The following is a 22,362-nucleotide window of genomic DNA, read 5'->3' on the forward strand; positions in this document are numbered from 1 at the left end:
ATAAAGTAGTACATAAAAAAAATCTCTCTACCATGTTTTGTGTCTGGTACTTCTGGTGGGAAGTAGCTGGGTTCTTTAAATGTTGATGGAACAGAGCTTGGTTTATAAGAAACTGAAAGGAAGTTCAGTATAGAATTAGTCTGCAATCTGACAGGGAGATACAGGGTTTTCAATATTGTGTGATATTAATCATATCTGGTAATCGTAATTTCAGGAAAATGAAATCAAAGTAGCATGACAAGAAACATATAGTATTCTAATATTATGCATCTGTTTAATGAAGCTCTAGATATGATCTGTGACATGTCTTTCAAATTCTGTTCAATGCAGAAACTCTGCATTTCTAAGCAGCTGCCAGGATTGCATTATCTACCAAAAATCACTGCACATATAATTTTATCACACATAATTACCAGGTTTGGTAATTGGACGTTCCGTTGTGGTCAAGATTTTAGGAAGATAATTATCATCTTCAGTTGAAACTGGAAAAAAGAAACAACCCCGAAATAAGTTCACAATATCCATATTGAAAGACATGGTTACACCTATACATGTCAAACTACCTAACACCTCTTTCATATTAAAATGGAATTGTTGGGCATGACTGAACTATGAAGTGTATTGTCTTAGATGGTTTCAATCCTCTGTACAGGATGGCCAAAGGAAATTTTGGTTTGTAGGGTGTGCTGTATTCTTGTTGGAAAGTGTAATACCCTTCTACTCAGTGGGGTAGAAAATTCATGATTGAATAATATAACACTGTATGCATGTCTAAAGCTCTGCATATGGTTTGGGGCATGTCTTTAGAAGTTATGTTCAATCAGAAGCTCGATGTTTCTTAATAGCCACTAGGAGTGCAATTTCTACCAACAATCATACTATATATATTTTTGTCAAACATACGAGAACACATAAATACCGGGTTTGGTAATTGGAAGTTCTGTTGTGGTCAAGACATTAGGAAGATAATTATCATCTTCAGTTGAAACTGGAAAAAAGCAAACAACCCCAAAATAAGTTCACAGTGTCCATATTAAAGCACATGGTTACACCTATGTACCCCAGGTTGCCTGTATGTCCTTCTATCTTGAAATAGAAATGTTGTATATAGTCCTACACTTAACTAATATACTGTCTTAGATGAATTTTAAATCTCAGTAGAGGACCATCAAGGAAAACTATGGTGTGTCTGGTCCGATATCTTCAAGTTTGTACAACATTCATGATTGAATGAATTTATTTGGAACTTACACATTTTATAACTTCAAGGAAATCTGGATTTCATATTCATTTCAGAGAGGAACAGAGTAGAATAATACTAGATGGTGGAAAGAAGCAGTAAAAAAAGTCACTCTACCATGTTTCCTGTCTGGTACTTCTGGCATGATGGACTCAGGTTCTTTAAACTTTGGCAGAACAGAGCTTGGTTTATAAGAAGCTGAAAGGAAGTCCAGTCTAGAATTAAATTACATTCTGACAGGGAGGTACAGGATTAAAAATACCATGTGACACTAGTGATATCTTAAGAATGGATTTTGAATGGAAGATGAAAGAATTTTCAAACAGTAAATCTTAACAAAATGAACACTAAAGTAGCATGACAAAAAACAGATTGCCTGCTAATAATGTGCATCAGTGTAGCAAACTCTACCTATGATACATCAGAATGTCATTCAAGGTTCTGTTCAATCCAGAAACTATTTTCTTAAGGAGCACTAAGAGTGCATTATCTACCAATAAGCATACTGTATATATTTTTATCAAACGTATGAGAACACATGATTAGCAGATTCGGTAATTAGCAGTTCTGGCGTGGTCAAGATTTTGGGAACATAATTTTCATCTTCAGTTGAAAATGGAAAAAAAGCAAACAACCCCAAAATAAGTTCACAGTGTCCATGTTGAAGGACATGGTCACACCTATATACGCCAAGTTGCCTACACATCCTTATGTCTTGAAATAGAAATGTACATAGTCCTACAATTAACTAATATGCTGCCTTAGATGAATTTTAAATATCAGTAGAGGACCATCAAAGAAAATGTTGGTGTATCTGGTCTGACGTCTTCAAGTTTGAATGTATACTTTGGTTCCTTTTTACACAGTTTTGTAAAACATTCATGATTGAATGAATTTATTTGGAACTTACACATCTTATAACTTCAAGGAAGTCTGGATTTCATATTCATTTCAGAAAGGAACAGAGTAGAATAATACTAGGTGGTAGAAAGAAGCATGAAAAAAAAGTCACTCTACCATGTTTCCTGTCTGGTACTTCTGGCATGATGGACTCGGGTTCTTTAAACTTTGGCGGAACCGGGCTTGGTTTATAAGAAGCTGAAAGGAAGTCCAGTCTAGAATTAATCTACATTTGACAGGGTGATATAGGATTCAAGATACAGTGTGATACTAAACCTATGAAAGGATTTTCAACTGAAAAAGAAATAATTCTCAAAGCCTAAGGGGACTTAAACCATGGGAAAATATAGATCTAAAGTAGCATGAAAAAATGTGGATGTTCCCCAAATATTATGCATGTCTAAAGCTCTGCATATTGTTTGGGGCATGTCTTTAGAAGTTATGTTCAATCAGAAGCCCGATGTTTCTAAGTAGCCACCAGGAGTGCAATTTCTACCAACAATCACACTGTATACATTTCTGTCAAATATATGAGAACACATAAATACCGGGTTTGGTAATTGGAAGTTCTGTTGTGGTCAAGACATTAGGAAGATAATTATCATCTTCAGTTGAAACTGGAAAAAAGCAAACAACCCCAAAATAAGTTCACAGTGTCCATATTGAAGGACATGGTTACACCTATGTACCCCAAGTTGCCTATATGTCCTTCTATCTTGAAATAGAAATGTTGTATATAGTCCTACACTTAACTAATATACTGTCTTAGATGAATTTTAAATCTCAGTAGAGGACCATCAAGGAAAACTTTGGTGTGTCTGGTCTGATATCTTCAAGTGGTCAAGACTTTAGGAACATAATTATCATCTTCAGTTAAAATTGGAAAAAAGCAAACAACTCCAAAATAAAATCAAAGTGTTTCACCTATATATATCAATTTGCTCTTTCATCTGAAAATGGAACTTTCAGGAGTGATCCTACTATGAAACAATATAGAGTCTTAGAAGTATTTTAATTTTCCATAGTTGAGTTTCAAGGACAATTTGGGGTGGATGTCTTACTGTCTTCTAGTTGGAAAATGCAGTTCAATTCCAGAAATATTGTAGAGAATTCATGACTGAATAATTCACAAAGCAATTTCCAAAATGTCTGGATTTCATAAACCCATTGAATAAAAATATACTGGGTAGATGCAAAAATGTATCTTGTAAATGAGAAGAAAGTAGTTCATAACAAATTCACTCTACCATGTTTTGTGTCTTGTACTTCTGGTGGGATGTAGCTGGGTTCTTGAAATGTTGATGGAACAGAGCTTTGTTTATAAGAAGCTGAAAAGAAGTTCAGTATAGAGTTATTCTGCAATCTGACAGGGAGATACAGTTCTCAATACTATGTGATATTAGTCATATCTGAGGAAAGAATTTCAACAGAGGAAAAAAGAATTCTCAAAGGGAAATGATAATGACAAGAAACATATGTTCTTCTAATACTATGTTTCTGTTTAATGACACTCTAGATATGATCTGCGTACATGTCTTTCAAATTCAGTGCAGAAACTGCATTTCTAAGTAGCTGCCAGGAGTGCATTATCTACCAACAATCACTCCACATATAAGTTTATCAAACATAATTACCAGGTTTGGTAATTGGACGTTCTGTTGTGGTCAAGATTTTAGGAAAATAATTGTCATCTTCAGTTGAAACTGGAAAAAAGAAACAACCGCAAAATAACTTCACAGTGTCCATATTGAAGGACATGGTTACATCTATACATGTCAAGCTACCTAACACCTCTTTCATATTAAAATGGAATTGTTGGGCATGACTGGACTATGAAGTGTATTGTCTTAGATGGTTTCAATTCTCTGTACAGGATGGGCAAAGGAAATTTTGGTTTGTAGGGTGTGCTGTATTCTTGTTGGAAAGTGCAATACCCTTCTACTCAGTGGGGTAGAAAATTCATGATTGAATAATATACTTATAATGTATTCAGATTACGAGCTCCAGAGTGTCTGGATTTCATAAATCCATTTCATAAGATTATATGATATAGATTCATAATTTATCTAGTTAAGAATCAGGAAATAGTACGTTAAAAAAATCACTCTACCATGTTTCCTTTCTGGTACTTCTGGCAGTATATAGTCAGGTTCCTTAACTTTGGAAGGAATGGAAGTTGGTTCATAAGAAACTGAAAGGAAGTCAGATCTAGAATTAATCTACATTTTGACAGGGCAGTACATGAATTCAAAATACTGTATGATACTAATTGTAACTTATGAAAGGATTTTGAACTGAAAAAGAAAGACTTTCCAAAGTGTAATGGGAGTCCAACCTTGGAAAAATAAAGATCTAAAACAGCATGAAAAAAAGAATCTCTGTAGCGAAAGACTGCATATAATCTGCTGGGATGTCTTTGAAAGTTCTGTCCAATCCAGAAATCCTTCTGTCTAGGTAGCCTTGGGGAATGTATTATTAGTCAGCATACAAGCTAAAAATTTTATTAAATAAATGCAAACTGAGCTTGGCTTATAAGAAAATGAAAGGAAGACCAGTGTAGAATTAATCTATATTCGGATAGGGAGAAGAAAGAATTCCCAAGGAGTAAATCATAATAAAAGTAGCATCAGAAAAAATGTAGTCTGCTAATACTATGAATCTGTGCAATAAAGCTCTGCAAATGATCCTTTCAAATTCTGTTCAGTGCAGAAACTCTTTGTTTCTAAGCAGTCACCTACCAACAATCACTTCACATATACTTTTATCAAACATATGAGAACACATAAGGTTGTGTCTGGTCTAATGTCTTCCAGTTTGAACATGCACTTTTGTTCCTTTTTATACAGTTTTGTACAACATTCATGATTGGATGAATTTATTTAGTAGTTACGCATTTTATAATTTCAAGGAAGTCTGGATTTTATATTCATTTCAGAAAGGAGCAGATTAGAATAATACTAGATGGTAGAAAGAAGCATGCAAAAAAATCACTCTACCATGTTTCCTGTCTGGTACTTCTGGCATGGTGTATTCAGGTTCTTTAAACTTTGGCGGAATCGGGCTTGATTTATAAGAAGCTGAAAGGAAGTCTAGAATTAATCTACATTCTCACAGGGAGGTACAGGATTTAAAATACCATGTGACACTAGTCATATCTTAAGAATGGATTTTGAATGGAAGATGAAAGAATTCTCAAACAGTAAATCTCATTAAAATGAGCACTAAAAGTAGCATGACAAAAAACAGATTGCCTGCTAATAATGTGTTCTACCTATGATACATCAGAATGTCATTCAAAGTTCTGTTCAATCCAGAAACTATTTTCCTAAGCAGCCACTTATCTACCAATAATCATACTGTACACATTTTTATCAAAGATATGAGAACACATGATTACCAGGTTTGGTAATTAGCAGTTCTGGCGTGGTCAAGACTTTAGGAAGATAGTTATCATCTTCAGTTGAAACTGGAAAAAAGCAAACAACCTCTTCAGTGTTGTGCATCATTCACAAATGAATAATGTACTTAGAATTTATGCATGTAATATTTTCCAGGATGTCTAGATTTTGTAAATTAATTGAAGATTACACCAGATAGAGTCAAGAATTTATTTTGCAAAGGATCAGAGAGTAGTATATAAAAAAGTCACTCTACCGTGTATCCTGTCTGGTATTTCTGGCATGGGTAATGTATAATTTCAAGAAAATGAACATCAAAGATAGCATGGGAACAAATATGTGGCCTTCTAATATTATGCATCTGTGTAATGATAAGTTACCTATGATCTGAAAGCATGTCTTTCAAAGTTCTGTTTGGGACAGAACATCCTTGTTTCTAAGCAGCCGCGAGGGGTGCAATAGCTACCAATGATCACATTGTATATATTTTTATCAAAATATAAGAACACATAATTACCAGGTTTGGTAATTGGAAATTCTGGCGTGGTCAAGACTTTAGGAAGATAATTATCATCTTCAGTTGAAACTGGAAAAAAGCAAACAATCCCAAAATAAGTTCACCGTGTCCATATTGAAGGACATGGTTACACCTATAGATGTCAAGTTGCCTAAGAGCTGTTTCATCTTAAAATACAATGGCCAGGCATATTTCTGTCTATGATGACATACATACATCATCATCATCATCATCATCATCATTATTATGGATCATCGCATAGTCAGCCAGATGTTCAGACTGGTTTTTTTCATTTTGTCTACCTATTGAGTCCTTACCAAGGACCTGGGATAGGCAGATGTGGCTGTTTGATGGTATTACAGGTATCGTTGCAAGATGGAAGCAGTTTCTAGTAAGGCCGCCTTTTGCAATTGACTAATGGCAAATTTGTCAATCTCAGGGGTTGCCATAAAGAAGAGGGAGTCAAGCTAGTTTCCAAAGCACGTGAAGGCAGGATAAGAAGCAATGGATGGAAACTAATCAAAGGTCCCTTCCAGCTATAATAACAACAACAACAACAACAACAATAATAATTTCCCATAATAATATAGCTGGAAGGGACCTTTGATTAGTTTCCATCCATTGCTTCTTATCCTGCCTTCACATGCTTTGGAAACTAGCTTGACTCCCTCTTTTTTGTGGCAACCCCTGAGATATTGGAACACTGCTATCATGTCACCCCTAGTCCTTCTCTTCATTAAACTAGACATATCCAATTCCAACAATTGTTCTTTACATCTTTTAGCCTCCAGTCCCCTAATCATCTTTGTTGCTTTTCTCCGTATTCTTTCTAAAGTCTCAACATCTTTTTTACATCGTGGTGACCAAAACAGGATGCAGTATTCCAAGTGGGGCCTTACCAAGGCATTATAAAGTGGTATTAACACTTCACATGATCTTGATTCTATCCTTCTGTTAATGCAGCCTCGCACTGTGTTGGCGCTTTTGGCAGATGCAACACACTGCTGGCTCATATTTAAGTGATTGTCTACTAGGACTCCAAGATCCCTCTCACAGTTATTACTATTGAGCAAGGTACCACCTATATTGTACCTGTGCATTTGGGTTTCCTTGCCTAAATGTAGAACCTTACTTTTTTCACCACTGAATTTCACTTTTTTAGATAGCGCCCAATGTTCAGATCTGTCAAGTCTGTATCTTAAGCCTATCTTCTGGAGTGCTGGCTATTCCTGCCAGCTTTGTGTCATCTGCAAATTTGATGAGTTCCACATCTATCCCTTCATCCAAATCATTGATGAAGATGTTGAACAGCACTTGGCCCAGAACAGAGCCCTGAGGCACCCCACTACACACTTCCCTCCATGTAGATGCAGTTCCATTGAGGACCAAATGCTAAGTATGGCTGTTCAGCCAGCTATAAATCTATCAGGTGTCTTAGTGAAGTCTGATGATATTGTCTTAGAAGGGTTTTAATTTTCTATAGATGAGGATCAATGGAAATTTTTAATTGCTTGGTGCACTGTTTTCTAGTTGGAAAGTGCTCTATCAATTCTCATTAGTGTTGCGGAACATTCATGATTGAATAATGTACTTAGAATTTATGCATGTAATAATTTCCAGAATGTCTGGATTTTGTAAACTCATTGAAATATATCACACTAGATAGATACAAGAACTTATCTTGCAAACTATCAGAAAGTAGCACGTAAGAAAAGTCACTCTACCATGAATACTATCTTGTACTTCTAGCATGAGTAATGGGTAATTTCAGGAAAATGAACATCAAAAGCAGCATGAGAAGAAATATATAGTCTTCTGGGTAATGGCATTCTACCTATGATCTGCGAGCATGTCTTTTAAAGTTCTGTTCAGTTCAGAACATCCTTGTTGCTGAGCATCTGCCAGGACTGCATTATCTATACACAATCACATTGTATACATTTTTATCAACTGCATGACATCATATAATTACCAGATTTGGTAATAGGAGGTTCTGGCGTGGTCAAGACTTTAGGCAGATAGTTATCATCCTCAGTTGAAACTAGAAAAAAGCAAACAATCTCAAAATAAGTTCACATTGTCCATGTTGAAAGACATGGTTACACCTATATAAGCCTAAGAGCTGTTTCATCTGAAAATAGAATTGTCAGGCATGGCCCTATTATGAAGAAATATATTGTCTTAGAGGATTTTCATCTTCCATATAGAAGGATCAAGGGAAATTTTGGGTTTCATGGTGAGCGTCTTCTTGTTGGAAAGTGCACTTCTATTCTATTCTGTGTTGTAGAGCATTCGTGATTCAGTAATATACTTAGAACCTAGTTATATAGTAATTTCCAGAATATCTGGTTTTGTAAACTATTTGGATAAGATTACACCAAATAGATGTATCTTGTAAAGGATCAGAAAGTAGTACATAAATAAAGTGACTCTGCCAGGTTTCCTGTCAGGTACTTCTGACATGATGTAGCCGTGTTCTTTAAATTTTAATGGAACAGAGCTTTGTTTATAAGAAGCTGAAAGGATGTCCGGTATAGAATTAGTCTGCAATCTGATAGAGTGATACAGGATTCAAAACACTGTGTTATAATAATCATATGTGATGAAAGGATTTGAATTGAAGAAGGAAAAAGTCTCAAAGGGTAGTGGGTAATTTCAGAAAATGAACATCAAAATGACAAGAAATATATGGTCTTTTACTACTATCCATGTGTGTAATGATACTCTATCTAAGATCTGCGGGCATGTCTTTCAAATTCTGTTCAGTGCAGAAATTCCATATGTCTAATTAGCTGCCAGGAGTGTATTATCTATCAATGATCACTCACACATATAATTTTATCAAATATAGGAGAACACATAATAGGTTTGGTAATTGGAAGTCCTGGCCTCACACATATAATTTTATCAAATATAGGAGAACACATAATAGGTTTGGTAATTGGAAGTCCTGGCGTGGTCAAGACTTTCGAAAGATAATTATCATCTTCAGTTGAAACTGGAAAAAAAGCAAACAATCCCAAAATAAGTTTACATTGTCCATATTGAAGGACATGGTTATACCTATGTACTCTACGTTGTCTACAAAACAAGTCCTTTTATTTTGAAATAGAGTTATCGTACATAGTCCTACAATTAACTAATATATTGTTGTAGATAAATTTTAATCCTCAGTGGAGCACCATCAAAGAAAATTTTGGTGTGCCTGGTCTGATTTGAATGTGTACTTCTATTCCTTTTGATTCAGGAATATTTTTATACAGTTTTCTACAGCATTAATGATGGAATGACTATATTTAGAACTTAGCATTTTATAATTGTTGTACATAGTCCTATAATCTTGGATGAATTTTAATTGTCAGTGGAGGACCATCAAAGAAATTTTTTGTGTGCCTGGTCTGATGTCTTCTGGTTTGAATTGTACTTCTGTTCCTTTTTATAAAGTTTTGTACAGCAATCATGATTGAATGAATTTATTTTGAGCTTATAACTTCAGGGAAATCTGGATTTCATGTTAATTTCAGAAATGAACACATTAGAATAATACTAGATGGTAAGAAGAAGCATGTAAAAAAAAAGTCACTCTACTACGTATCCTGTCTGGTACTTCCTGCATGAGTAAAGGATAATTTCAGGAAAATGACCACCAAAAGTAGCATGAGAAGTAATATGTGGTCTTGTAATAGTATGTATCTGTGTAAAGGCGCTCCACCTATGATCTGCGAGCATTTCTTTCAAAGATCTGTTCGATACAGAGCCTCTTTATTTCTAAAAAGCCACAAGGAGTGCATTAGTTACCAACGATAACAATGCATATAAATTTATCAAAAATATGAGAACACATAATTACCATGCTTGGTAATTGAAAGTTTTGTTGTGGTCAAGAGTTTAGGAAGATAATTATCATCTTCAGTTGAAACTGGAAAAAAGCAAACAATCAAAAAATAAGTTCATTGTATCCATATTGAAGGACATGGTTAAACCTACGTACCCCAGGATGCCTACAAGTCCTGTATCTTGAAATAGAATTGTTGTAAATAGTCCTACAATTAATATATTGTCGTAGATGAATTTTAATTGTCCATGGAGGACTATCAGTTTTTGTTTGCCTGGTCTGATGTGTTCAAATTTAAATGTGTACTTCTATTCCTTTTTATAAAGTTTTGTACAGCATTCATGACTGAATGAATATATTTAGAATGTATGCATTTTATATATTCAAGGAAGTCTGGAATTCATATTCATTTCAGAAAGGAATACACAAGATAAATTCCAGAGGTAGAAAGAAGCATGTAAAAAAAGTCACACTACCATGTTTCCTGTCTGGTACTTCTGGCATGCCATAGTCAGGTTCTTTAAACTTTGGGGGAATCAGGCTTGGTTTATAAGAAGCTGAAAGGAAGTCCAGTTTAAAATTAATGTATGTTTGACAGTAAAGTAGAGGATTCAAAATACTGTGTTACACTAATCATAATTTATGAAATAATTTTCAACTGAAGAAGAAAGAATTCTCAAATGGATATGGGAATTATGCCTTGGGAAAATAAGATCTAAAGTAGCATGAAATAAAATGGATATTCTCCAAATATTATGCATCTCTATAGCAAAGCTCTGCATATGATCTGTGGCTATGTCTTTCAAACTTATTTTCAATACAAAATTCCTTGTTTATAATTAGCCACTAACAGTGTATTATCTACCAACAATCACACTGTATACATTTTAAAAAAATATATGAGAACTCATAATTATCATGTTTGGTAATTGGGATTTCTGATGTGGTCAAGACTTTAGGAAGATAATCATTCTTAGCTAAAACTGGAAATAAGTACAGTACCCCATAATAATTTCACAATATCCATATTGAAGGTCATGATTTCGTCTATAGATGTCAAGTTGCCCAAAACTGTTTCATCTTAAAATAGAATGGTTGGGCATATTTCTGTCTATGAAGAAATATATTGTCTTAGAAGGGCTTTAATTCTCTATACATGAAGATCAAGGGAAATTTTGAATTGTTTGCTGCTCTGTCTTCTAGTTGGAAAGTGCTCTTCCATTCTCATTAGTGTTGCAGAGCATTCATGACTGAATAATGTACTTAGAACTTATGCATATAATAATTTCCAGAATGTCTGGATTTTGTAAACCCTTTGGAAAAGACTACACTAAATAAATGCAATAACTTATTTTGCAAAGGATCAGAAAGCAGTAAGTAAAAAAAGTCACTCTACCCTGTATCCTGTCTGGTACTTCTGGCATGGGTAATGTGCAATTTCAGGAAAATGAACATCAAAAGTAGCATTAGAAGAAATAATATATATATTTTTAATACTATGCATCTGTGTAATGACACTCAACCTATGATCTGCGAGCATGACTTTCAAAGTTCTGTTCAGTATAGAACTTCCTTGTTTCTAAGTATCTGCCAGGAGCGTATTATCTAGCAATGATCACTACATATACAGTTTTATCAAAAATATGAGAACACATAATTACCAGATTTAGTAATTGGAAGTTCTGTTATGGTCAAGACTTTAGGAAGATAATTATCATCCTCAGCTGAAACTGGAAAAAAGCCAACAAGCCTAAAATAGGTTCACATTGTCCATATTGAAGGACATGGTTACACCTATATAAGCCTAAGAGCTGTTTCATCTTAAAATGGAATTGTCAGGCATGGCCCTATTATGAAGAAATACATTGCCTTAGAAGGATTTTCATCTTCCATACAGAGGGATAAAGAGAAAGTTTGGGTTTTACGGTGCGCTGTCTACTGGATGGATAGTGCACTTCCATTCTACTCTGTGTTGTGCAGCATTTGTGAATCAGTAATATACTTAGAATCTATACCTATAGTAATTTCCAGAATATCTGAATTTTGTAAACCCTTTGGATAAGATTATACCAAATAGATGCAAGAACATATCTTGTAAAGTATCAGAAGGTAGTACATTAACAAAGTCACTCTACCAGCTTTCCTGTCTGGTTCTTCTAGCATGATGTAGCCGGGTTCTTTAAATTTTGATGGAACAGAGCTTTCTTCATAAGAAGCTGAAAGGAATCCGGTATAGAATTAATCTGCAATCTGATAGGGTGATACAGGATTCAAAACACTGTGTTATAATAATCATATGTGATGAAAGGATTTTGAACTGAAGAAGGAAGAATTCTCACAGGGTAATAGTTAATTTCAGCAAAATGAATATTAAAAATAGCATGACTACTATCCATTACTGTGTAATGAAGCTCTATATAAGATCTACAGGCATATCTTTCAAATTCTGTTCAGTGCAGAACCTCCTTGTTCCTAAGCAGCTGCCGGTTGTGCATTATCTACCAATGATCACAACGCATATAATTTTATCAAATATACGAGAACACATAAATACCAGGTTTGGTAATTGGACGTTCTGTTGTGGTCAAGACTTTAGGAAGATAATTTTCCTCTTCAGTTGAAACTGGAAAAAAGCAAATAACCCCAAAATAATTTCACAGTGTCCATCTTGAAGGACATGGTTATATCTATGTAGCTCAAGTTGCCTACAAGTCCTTTTATATTGAAATAGAATTGTCATACATAATCCTGCAATTAACTAATATATGGTGGTAGATTAATTTTAATTATCAGTGGAGGACCATCAATTTTGGTGTGCCTGGTTTGGAGTCTTCAGTTTTGAATTTGTACTTCTATTACTTTTACACATTTATGATTTAATGAATATATTTAGAACTTATACATTTTATAATTTCAAGGAAGTATGGATTTTATGTTCATTTCAGGAAGGAATACACTAGATAAATTCCAGAGGAAGAAAGAAGCATATAAAAAAAGTCACTCTACCATGTTTCCTGTCTGGTACTTCTGGCATGATGGACTCGGGTTCTTTAAACTTTGGCGGAACCGGGCTTGGTTTATAAGAAGCTGAAAGGAAGTCCAGTCTAGAATTAATCTACATTTGACAGGGAAGTACAGGATTGAAGATGCAGTGTTTTACTAGTCATAATTTATGAAAGGATTTTGAACTGAAGAAGAAATAATTCTCAAAGGCTAAGGGGCTTAAATCTTGGGAAAATAAAGATCTAAAGTAGCATGAAAGAATGTGGATGTTCCCCCAATATTATGCATGTTTAAAGCTCTGCATATGGTTTGGGGCATGTCTTTAGAAGTTATGTTCAATCAGAAACTCCATGTTTCTAAGTAGCCACCAAGAGTGCACTATCTACCAACAATCACACATATATTTTTATTAAACATATGAGAACACATAATTACCATGTTTGGTAATTTGGAGTTCTGGAGTGGTGAAGACTTTAAGAAGGCAATTATCATAGTCAGCTGAAACTGGAAAAAATAAACAACCCCCCAATAAGTTCACACTATCTATGTTGAAGGACATGGTTATAAGCCTAAGAACTGTTTCTTCTTAAAATGGAATTGTCAGGCATATTTCTTTCTATGAAGAAATATATTGTTTTAGAGGGATTTTTATCTTCCATAGAAAGGAATCAAGAGAAATTTTGGATTTTAACGCTTCGCTGTCTTCTGATTGGAAAGTGCACTTCTATTCTATTCTGTGCTCTAGAGCATTCATGAGTCAATAATATACTTAGAAGTTATACATATAATAATTTCCAGAATATCTGGATTTTGTAAATTATTTGAATTACACCAAATAGATGCAATAAGTTATTTTGTAAAGTATAAAAAATATTATGTAAAAAAAGTCACTCTACCAGGTTTCTTGTCTGGTACTTCTGGCAAGATGTAGCCGGATTCTTTAAATTTTGATGGAACAGGACTTGATTCATAAGAAACTGAAAGGAAGTCCGATATAGAGTTAGTCTGCAATCTGATAGGGAGGTAGAGGATTCAAAAGACTGTGTGATATACAATGAAAGGATTTTGAACTGAGAAATATATTCTCAAAGGGTAATTGGTAATTTCAGGAAAATGAACATTAAAATTAGCATGAGAAGAAATATTTAGAGTTTTACTACTATCCATCTGTGTAATGAAACTCTACATATGATCTTTCTAATTTTGTTCAGTGCATAAACTTCTTGTTTCTGAACAGTCACCAGGACTGCATTATTTATCAACAATCACACACATTTTTAGCAACCATATCACGACACATAATTACCAGATTTGGTAATAGGAAGTTCTGGTGTGGTCAAGACTTTAGGAAGATAATGATCATCCTCAGTTGAAACTAGAAAAAAGCCAACAACCCCAAAATAAGTTCACATTATCCATGTTGAAGGACATGGTTACATCTATATAAGCCTAAGAGCTGTTTCATCTTAAAATGGAATTTTCAGTGATGTCCCTACTATGAAGAAATATGTTGTCTTAGAAGAATTTTTATCTTCCATATAAAGAGATCAAGAGAAATCTTGAGTTTTAGGTTGCACTGTCTTCTGGTTATAAACTACATTTCCATTCAATAATATACTTAGAACTTGTGCAAATAGTAATTTCCAGAAAACCAGGATTTTGTAAACCCGTTGGATAAGATTACACTAGATAGATACAAGAACACATCTTGTAATAGATCAGAAAGTAGTACGTAAAAAAAGTAACACTACCATGTTTCCTGTCTGGTACTTCTGGCATGATGTATACAGGTTCTTTAAACCTTGGTGGAACTGGGCTTGGTTTATAAGAAGCTGCAAGGAAGTCCGGTATAGAATTAATATACATTTGACAGGGAACTACAGGATTCAAAATACCATGTTATACTAATTATAAGTTATGAAAGGATTTTGAACTGAAGAAGTAAGTATTCTCAAAGAGTAAAGGGAGTTATACCTTGAGAAAATGAATATTAAAAGTCATATGATACAATAAGGATGGTCTCTTAATACTACCTATCTGTGTAATGAAACTCTACATATCATCCACGAGTATTTCTTTCAAAGTTCTGGATAGTGCTGAAACTCCTTGTGTCTACATAGCTATGGGGAATTCATTATCAGGTAGCAAAAAAAAAAAAAACATACAAAAAAAAAACCAAAAACCTATATACAATGTTACCAAACCCATGATTACCAGGTTTGGTAATTGGGGGTTCTGGTGTAGTCAAAACTTTAGGAAGGTAATTATCATCTTCAGCTGAAGCTGAAAAAAGCAAACAATCCCAAAACAATGCCTTCAGTATGGCAATGCCTATATTAAAGAATATGGTTAGGGTTAGGGTTATGTACCCCATGTTTCTTACAAGGGATTCTGTGTTAAAATGGAATCATTATGCATGGTTCTCTTATGAAGTAATATATTGTCTTAGATTAATTTTAATCCTCAATAGAGTACTATTAAAAAAATTGGTGTGCATGGTGTGATGTTTTCATATTTGAATGTGTATTTTTATTCCTTTTTATGCAGTTTTGTATGCATTCATGATTGAATGAATATATTTAGAGTTTATGTATCTTATAACAGATGTCTCCAACTCCAGGTCCATGGACCAGCACCGGTCCACGGCATGTCAGAAACCGGGGCGTGCAAACAAGCGAAGCTCCATTCACTGGATGCAGGCAGCACATAAAACAACACTTCCTTTGGTCTGTGGAAAAACCTCTCTCCATGGAACTGGTCCCTAGTGCCCAAAAGGTTGGGGGCCTCTGTCTTATAATTTCAAAGAAGCCTAGATTTCAAGTTCATTTTACAAAGGAATATGCTAAACAAATTCCAGAAGTAAGAAGAAGCGTGTAAAAAAGTCACTATATTATAATAATAATAATAATAATAATAATAATAATAATAATAATAATAGTAATAGTAATAGTAATAATAATAATAATAAAGTTGGAAGGGACCTTGGAGGTCATCTAGTTCAACTCCCTGCTCAGGCAGGAAACCCTATACCATTTCAGACAAATGGCTGTCCAGTCTCTTCTTAAAGACTTCCAGTGTTGGAGCATTCACCGTTTCTGTTAATTATTCTAACTATCAGGAAGTTTCTTCTTAGTTCTAGGTTGCTTCTCACGTTGATTAGTTTCCATCCGTTGCTTCTTGTTCTGCCTTCAGGTGCTTTGGAAAATAGCTTGACTCCCTCTTCTTTGTGGCAGCCCCTGAGATATTGGAACACTGCTATCTTGTCCCCCCTTGTCCTTCTCTTCCATTAAACTAGATATACCCAATTCCAGCAGCCGTTCCTTATATGCTTTAGCCTCCAGTCCCCAAATCATCTTTGTTGCTCTTCTTTGTACTCTTTCTAGAGTCTCAACATCTTTTTTACATCGTGGTGACCAAAACTGGATGCAGTATTCCAAGTGTGGCCTTATCAAGGCATTGAAGAGTGGTATTAATACTTCATGTGATCTTGATTCTATCCCTCTGTTAATGCAACCTAGCACTGTGTTGGCCTTTTTGGCAGCTGCAGCACACTGCTGGCTCATATTTAAGTGATTGTCCACTAGGACTCCAAGGTCCCTCTCACAGTTACTACTATTGAGCAAGGTACTCCCTATACTATACCTGTACATTTGGTTTTTCTTGCCTAAATGTAGAACCTTGCTATCATATTTCCTATTTGGTACTTCTAGCATTATATATTCAGGTTCTTTAAATTTTGATGGAATTGGGCTTGGTTCATAAGAAACTAAAAGGAAGTCCACTGTAGAATGAATCTACATTCATACAGGGAGGTACATAATTGAAATGACTATCTGATAGTAATCATATCTTATGAAAGGATTGTGAATTGAAGAATAAAGAATTCTGAGAAAGTTATGGGTATGTATGTGTGAAACCTCATGAAAAAAGATATATTTATAATTGGGGTCTTCCAATATCGTGATTATATGTAGTAAAGCTCTGCATATGATCAACAAGCATGTCTGTCAAAAAAATTTTCAGTCTTGAAACTACTTGTTTCTAAATAGCTATGAAGAATGCATTATCTAACTAACAATCCCAATGTATAAGATTTTATCAAATATAGGAACACGTAATTACCAGGTTTGGTAATTGGGAATTCTGGCATAGTCAAGAATTTAGGAAGATAATTATCACCCTCAGTTGAAACTGGAAAAAAAACGAACAACCCCAAAAATATGGATTTCATATTCATGTTGTATAAACATACAGAAGACATATTCAAGTAGTTATCTTGTAAAGTAGTAGGAAGAAATATTTTAAAATCACTATACCAAGTTTCCTGTCTGGTTCTTCTGGCTTAGTATAGTCGAATTCTTTAGACTTTGATGGAACAGGGTTTATTTCTTTTGAAGCTGAAAAGAAATCCAGTTGACAATTAATTAATACAGTATCTTGAAAGGACAGTAAATTGACTCTCCATTTGGTGGGATCATATTAATATCTTATCAAATGCTTTCAAACTACTTCTTAAATAACCATAGTTTGAACCTGTAAGGGAATTACCTTCTGAAATACTCTCCAGAAAGAAAAAGTCAGTTAAGTGAAAGAACAGTATTGAATATAATTTTTAAAAAGAGACATTTGAATTGTTTAGTATGAGCTACATATTATTATTTCAAGGACAATTAATTTGTTTAAGTTCTGAATTTGTTGAGGACAATGATCTTTTGATGTCTAACATGTTTATATTGTGTGAATTTATAAACAAATTTTCCTGCATTGGCTCTCAAAATCTGAAGTTCACAACTTACTCTGACATTGTAATTAATTATATTAACTTTGTTTTCATTCAACATGGAAAAAATAAATCCCTTTCTTTTTTAATCAGGTTTTGCTTGTTTAAATATTGCCTTGCGTGTGTTTTATTGCTGGACATGATAAAGAAAACTTGATTCAAAGGTATATGCATATAAATACATTAATGGCACATCAATGCACTCACAATTAATCACATGACATAAAATTTCAGGAAAAATTGAAAAACGCATTATTATTATTGAGCATTATTATGCTCAATAAATTTGAGTTTTGATATGGATAATTTAGAAGGGAAACTTTCTTTAGCGTAAGCTTGAAAAAAACAAAGTATATTCGGACTGAATGGTATATTTACATCCAATCTCTCAAAACTAGATCATATGCTTTCAGTTATTGAATGTGATCATGGCTGTTATTTATTAAGATGTATTGCATAAAATATTTATTTTGCAATATGTTGCATAAGAACGAATTTGCAAAAATCTGAATGAGGCTGGAATAAGCAAAAGGTTAAGACTCTTGATATTGTATTTCATTAATGGTTGTCCAGAATTTTATAAAATTTTAATGAAGTCTGATTCTCATATCCGGGTCTTTGAAACAGTATATAATTCAAGTTCAAGAGAATATTTCATATATAATGTTATAAATTTAAAAGAATAGATTGGTGCAAAACGAGCTAAATAGTCAATTATAAATTGATCATGGAAATTCCTTTATTTTGCATATTATTATTTTTCTGTAGTAAAGCTGACTACCACAACTTTACCACTTAATTGTAACATGTAAGGCAATCCTATAAAACATTAATTCCATTTTCATATAAAGTGATAAATAATCTACCCTCTCTAAAAATGGAAAGTTTAATTATTTTATAATTCCGCATATTATAGTTAGAACAAGCTAGGCATGTATTGAGGAAACCTTGCTTCAAATCAGTAGATTTTGAATTCCAGAAACTCTCACGTTGCTAGCTGTTATTAATGTACTTTGTACAATAAAATCACCCAAAGTTTTATGAGATATCTAAAGACATAATTACCAGGTTTAGTAAATGAGATTCTGATGTTATGGATAGCTTAGAACAAAATTGTCTGCTATGGTAAAAGCTGGGGGGGGGGGGGGACACAAATAATTGAAGCCTCAAATTTGTCTTGAAATGTTAGTGATATGATGTACATGTTTTTTAAAACATAGCTCTTACAGTGAAGTTGGATTCAGTAAGGTGTAGAGGATCCTGACTACAAATGTATGTCTGATTGATAATACTGATGTTTTAGGGTAATGTTTAATAGGTGAAGTGCAAAACTTTTTATCTCAAAATGTTTTTGTTTATATGAATTAACATAGTCATTCTCAAATATTAGTACTTTCTTGAAAACATAATCTCAAACTTTTAGAAATTGAATTTTGTTTGAATAATCAATTGAGTTACTTATTTGCAACATTCTACCCTAGTTAAGGAAGGCTATTGTATTCTGAAGCATTTTTCTGTACTGAGATTAACAGTAAATGATAGTTATTTAAGAAAATAAAAATAATCTAGCAGGTCATTTTGGAACTATTAAATTATGATTTACCAGGTTTGGTTGGTAGAGTCTTTGAAAATATAAAATTGATGAAGAGATTATAGTAAGTATTGGAAGGTAGATGCTAATTAGAAACATCTAATGAATTATTCACAGATTTATTGTAAAGTTTTGTCTAATAACACATTCAACTTTTTTCTAGTTATCTGATTTCAATTATTCCCTTCTCAGTTGTAGTTGGGTAACTGGTTTCAATGCAATGATGGCCCAATTAGAGGCAAATTTTACAACAGATTAAGAGTTCCAAGTGCACATTATGCCTTCGTGTAGTTTTCTTCTTACTTTACTAAGTCTACTCATTCAGGAGGTTAACAATAAGCCTAATTCTGTCAGACATGAATCATGGTCTCTATTACTTTCATCCTGTCACATCATATCACATTTGATATTTTTAGTTTAGAAGTTCACAATTTTACCTAGTTTTGGTACAATTCAATAGAATGCAACAGTTTATATTCATATTTTATAAACTTTAGGGAATCAAATACCTCTTTTAATCATTATATAAGGAATACACAGTATTTAAATAACTAATAAAATGTTAATGATAAATAAATGCATGAATAAAACATATGATTAATTTAAAAAAATGGATGCACATGAATATGAGAAGAAAGTAATATAGGAATTAAGTATTCTTGAAGTAAAAGATGTTACCCATTGTTGCCACTGGATGTCCATCAGTGACAGATATCTTTGTTGCATCAGGAAGTGGAATCAATTTGTTGGTAACTGCTGGAGTATAAAAGATACCATACTGAAACAGACGAAAGAAATCTAAGGGTTCAGTATTTTAAGTCTGGTATTCTTCATGGGATATTTTAATGGCATATTATTTGTGAAAGACAACTAAAATATCATCAGCTAATTAGTATTGTATATGGTTCTGGATTTCATATAAGTTGAAAGTTGCTCAAGAATCAATACATTGAAAAGGTAGTATTTAGCATATTCATTTATTTACTCAATGCAATTACTATCTTAATCCAGAATTCTAGATGGTGCACAGTAATATTACCATATAACTTATAACATACAGCAAATAATAAATAACATTCAGCACACAACATATAACACATATCATATAATATCACAAATACATGACATGACATAACCAATTTCCACACCCATGTCTTCACAATAATCATTCCCCAAAGGTCTTCCCAAAAAACCTAAATGCTACAAGGGTCTTGAAGGTCATTACAGTGGAATGTTATTGTATTTTATTATAATTAAATATTACAATTTGTGGGTGGTCTTAAAGAAAAACATCATGTAGAGTAAATTATAATAATCCAGTTACAATATGACAAAAGCATGAAAGACTATCCTCAGGGACATCATCTTCCATGTAAGGCCATAATTGGCACAACAGCTGAAGCTGGGTAAAGGTCCTCCTGACCTAATTTTCATCTGCTCTTTGAACAGGACCACTGAGTCTAGAAGGAGCCTGAAGTAGAGGATCTGCTCTCTTTGGAGAGAGAGATACAATTGGCAATAATCTGGATCAGGCTTCCAAATAGCTGCTTTATCTTGCTTTAATGAAATAGAAACCAATTTTATATCAGTGTTGGGTCTGTCGAGGAATGGACAGATCAGAGACTCTTTCAAAGCTGATGGGATCTCTCTTCAGAGACATTGACTACTATCTGCATCAAATTTCCCATTTCCTTCTTGGCCACTCTATCCAATCATTATGTGACAGAGCTAATATTATAGAGCAGGGGTCCCCAACCCCCGGGCTGCAGCCCACTACTGGACAATGGCCTATTTGGAAATGGGCTGTGTGAGCTGAATGTGCATGCACCTTAGCCTTCCACTTGTGCAGCCAGTTCCCCTCTCCCCCCACCAGCCAGGCCGCCAAGCTTCAAAGATTGGGGACCACTGTTATAGAGAATTCTGAACTTTCTTTAAATATTAAAAACTTAACCTTAAATGTTATAATGATTAAATAATTTATTACAGTATACATTTGTTGAGCAAGTTGAAAAAAATAAGGTAGTATTTTTTAAAAAGCAAAATACTGAAATTTACTCTCTAGAATAATCAAGTGCATGCATAACTGCTGACATTTTCTTTGGTTTAGGTCAGTGGTTCTCAACCTTTTTTTTCTGGCGACCCTGGTCATAAGGACGCGCTGCGCATGCATGCTGCAACGCGCATGCGTGGCGGTGCCCCCATGTGTGGTGTGCACACGCGGCGGCGCCCCCATGCGTGGCACGCATGCGTGGTGGCATCCCCATGCGTGGCGGCCCCCATGTGCGGTGCACATGCGCGGCGCGCATGCGCGGTGCCGCCAGCTGAGAAAAAATGGCAGATCGCATTGTTTGGCGACCCCCGTGAAATGGTCGTTCGACCCCAAATGGGGTCGCGACCCACAGGTTGAGAACCGCTGGTTTAGGTGGTTTTATTTGTTAGATTCTTTATCCTCCCTTTCTTCTAGGAGCCCAGTCTTCATTTTATCACCACCACAACAACCCAATTAGATAGATTAGTCTGAGAGAGAATATGGCTAGACTAGGTGACTAAATTATAACGAAAATATATTTTATAAATGAAACAATAGAACCTATTCTTGAAAATCAAATACAGGCAATATTAGAAAACTGAACTTGTACAAGTGCATATCTTTAAAACAGCTGAGGCCAAAATTGCTATGATCTTTTAAAAACAAATTTCAAACATTTTTGAAGAAGGAAATAAACCAACTTTGTAGGATGCTACTTAAAATAGAAAAAAAAACGAATGAGAATTGTTAAAAACAGGTAATCCTCATCTTATGACCACAATTGTGCCAAAATTTATGTTGCTAAGTGAGAAATTTGTTAAGTGAGTTTTTCCCATATTACAACTTTTCTTGCCACATTTGCTAAGCGAATCACTGCAGTTGTTAAATTAGTAACATGGTTGTTAAATGAATCTGGTTTCCCCATTGACTTTGCTTGTCAGAAAGTTGCAAAAGTGATCACAGGACACTTTAGCCATCCTAAATGTGAGTCAGATGTCAAGCATCCGCTTATAAATCATGTGGCCATGGGATGCTTCAACAGTCATAAGTATGAAAAATGGTCATACTT

The 22,362-nt window shown here is 34.2% G+C and overlaps 1 protein-coding gene across 50 annotated transcripts in view; it reads right to left on the reverse strand.

Annotated features, from left to right (window-relative positions):
• Positions 1-22,362, reverse strand: part of LOC120298547 (ABI family member 3 binding protein) — a 147,284-nt gene that overhangs the window by 51,390 nt on the left and 73,532 nt on the right. For 28 of the 50 annotated variants that reach the window (XM_039322372.1, XM_039322344.1, XM_039322373.1 and 25 more), the window contains 25 exons: positions 19,943-20,020; positions 17,210-17,290; positions 14,645-14,725; positions 14,200-14,268; positions 13,790-13,870; positions 13,329-13,397; positions 12,897-12,977; positions 12,445-12,513; positions 12,026-12,106; positions 11,552-11,620; positions 10,367-10,447; positions 9,906-9,974; positions 8,028-8,096; positions 6,056-6,124; positions 5,538-5,606; positions 5,137-5,217; positions 4,251-4,331; positions 3,775-3,843; positions 3,388-3,468; positions 2,689-2,757; positions 2,258-2,338; positions 1,358-1,438; positions 920-988; positions 414-482; positions 32-112 (listed from right to left, as the gene is read on the reverse strand). In XM_039322372.1, the coding sequence (XP_039178306.1) occupies positions 32-112; positions 414-482; positions 920-988; positions 1,358-1,438; positions 2,258-2,338; positions 2,689-2,757; positions 3,388-3,468; positions 3,775-3,843; positions 4,251-4,331; positions 5,137-5,217; positions 5,538-5,606; positions 6,056-6,124; positions 8,028-8,096; positions 9,906-9,974; positions 10,367-10,447; positions 11,552-11,620; positions 12,026-12,106; positions 12,445-12,513; positions 12,897-12,977; positions 13,329-13,397; positions 13,790-13,870; positions 14,200-14,268; positions 14,645-14,725; positions 17,210-17,290; positions 19,943-20,020 (1,878 nt within the window). Of the gene's footprint in view, positions 1-31; positions 113-413; positions 483-919; positions 989-1,357; positions 1,439-2,257; positions 2,339-2,688; positions 2,758-3,387; positions 3,469-3,774; positions 3,844-4,250; positions 4,332-5,136; positions 5,218-5,537; positions 5,607-6,055; positions 6,125-8,027; positions 8,097-9,905; positions 9,975-10,366; positions 10,448-11,286; positions 11,308-11,551; positions 11,621-12,025; positions 12,107-12,444; positions 12,514-12,896; positions 12,978-13,328; positions 13,398-13,789; positions 13,871-14,199; positions 14,269-14,644; positions 14,726-17,209; positions 17,291-19,942; positions 20,021-22,362 lie in introns of all 50 variants that reach the window. The other 22 variants (XM_039322392.1, XM_039322383.1, XM_039322367.1 and 19 more) reach the window with 18 other exon arrangements.

Source organism: Crotalus tigris, unplaced genomic scaffold (assembly GCF_016545835.1).
Source record: "Crotalus tigris isolate CLP2741 ecotype Arizona unplaced genomic scaffold, ASM1654583v1 scf7180000024115.3125172, whole genome shotgun sequence".
Classification (NCBI taxonomy): Eukaryota; Metazoa; Chordata; class Lepidosauria; order Squamata; family Viperidae; genus Crotalus; species Crotalus tigris.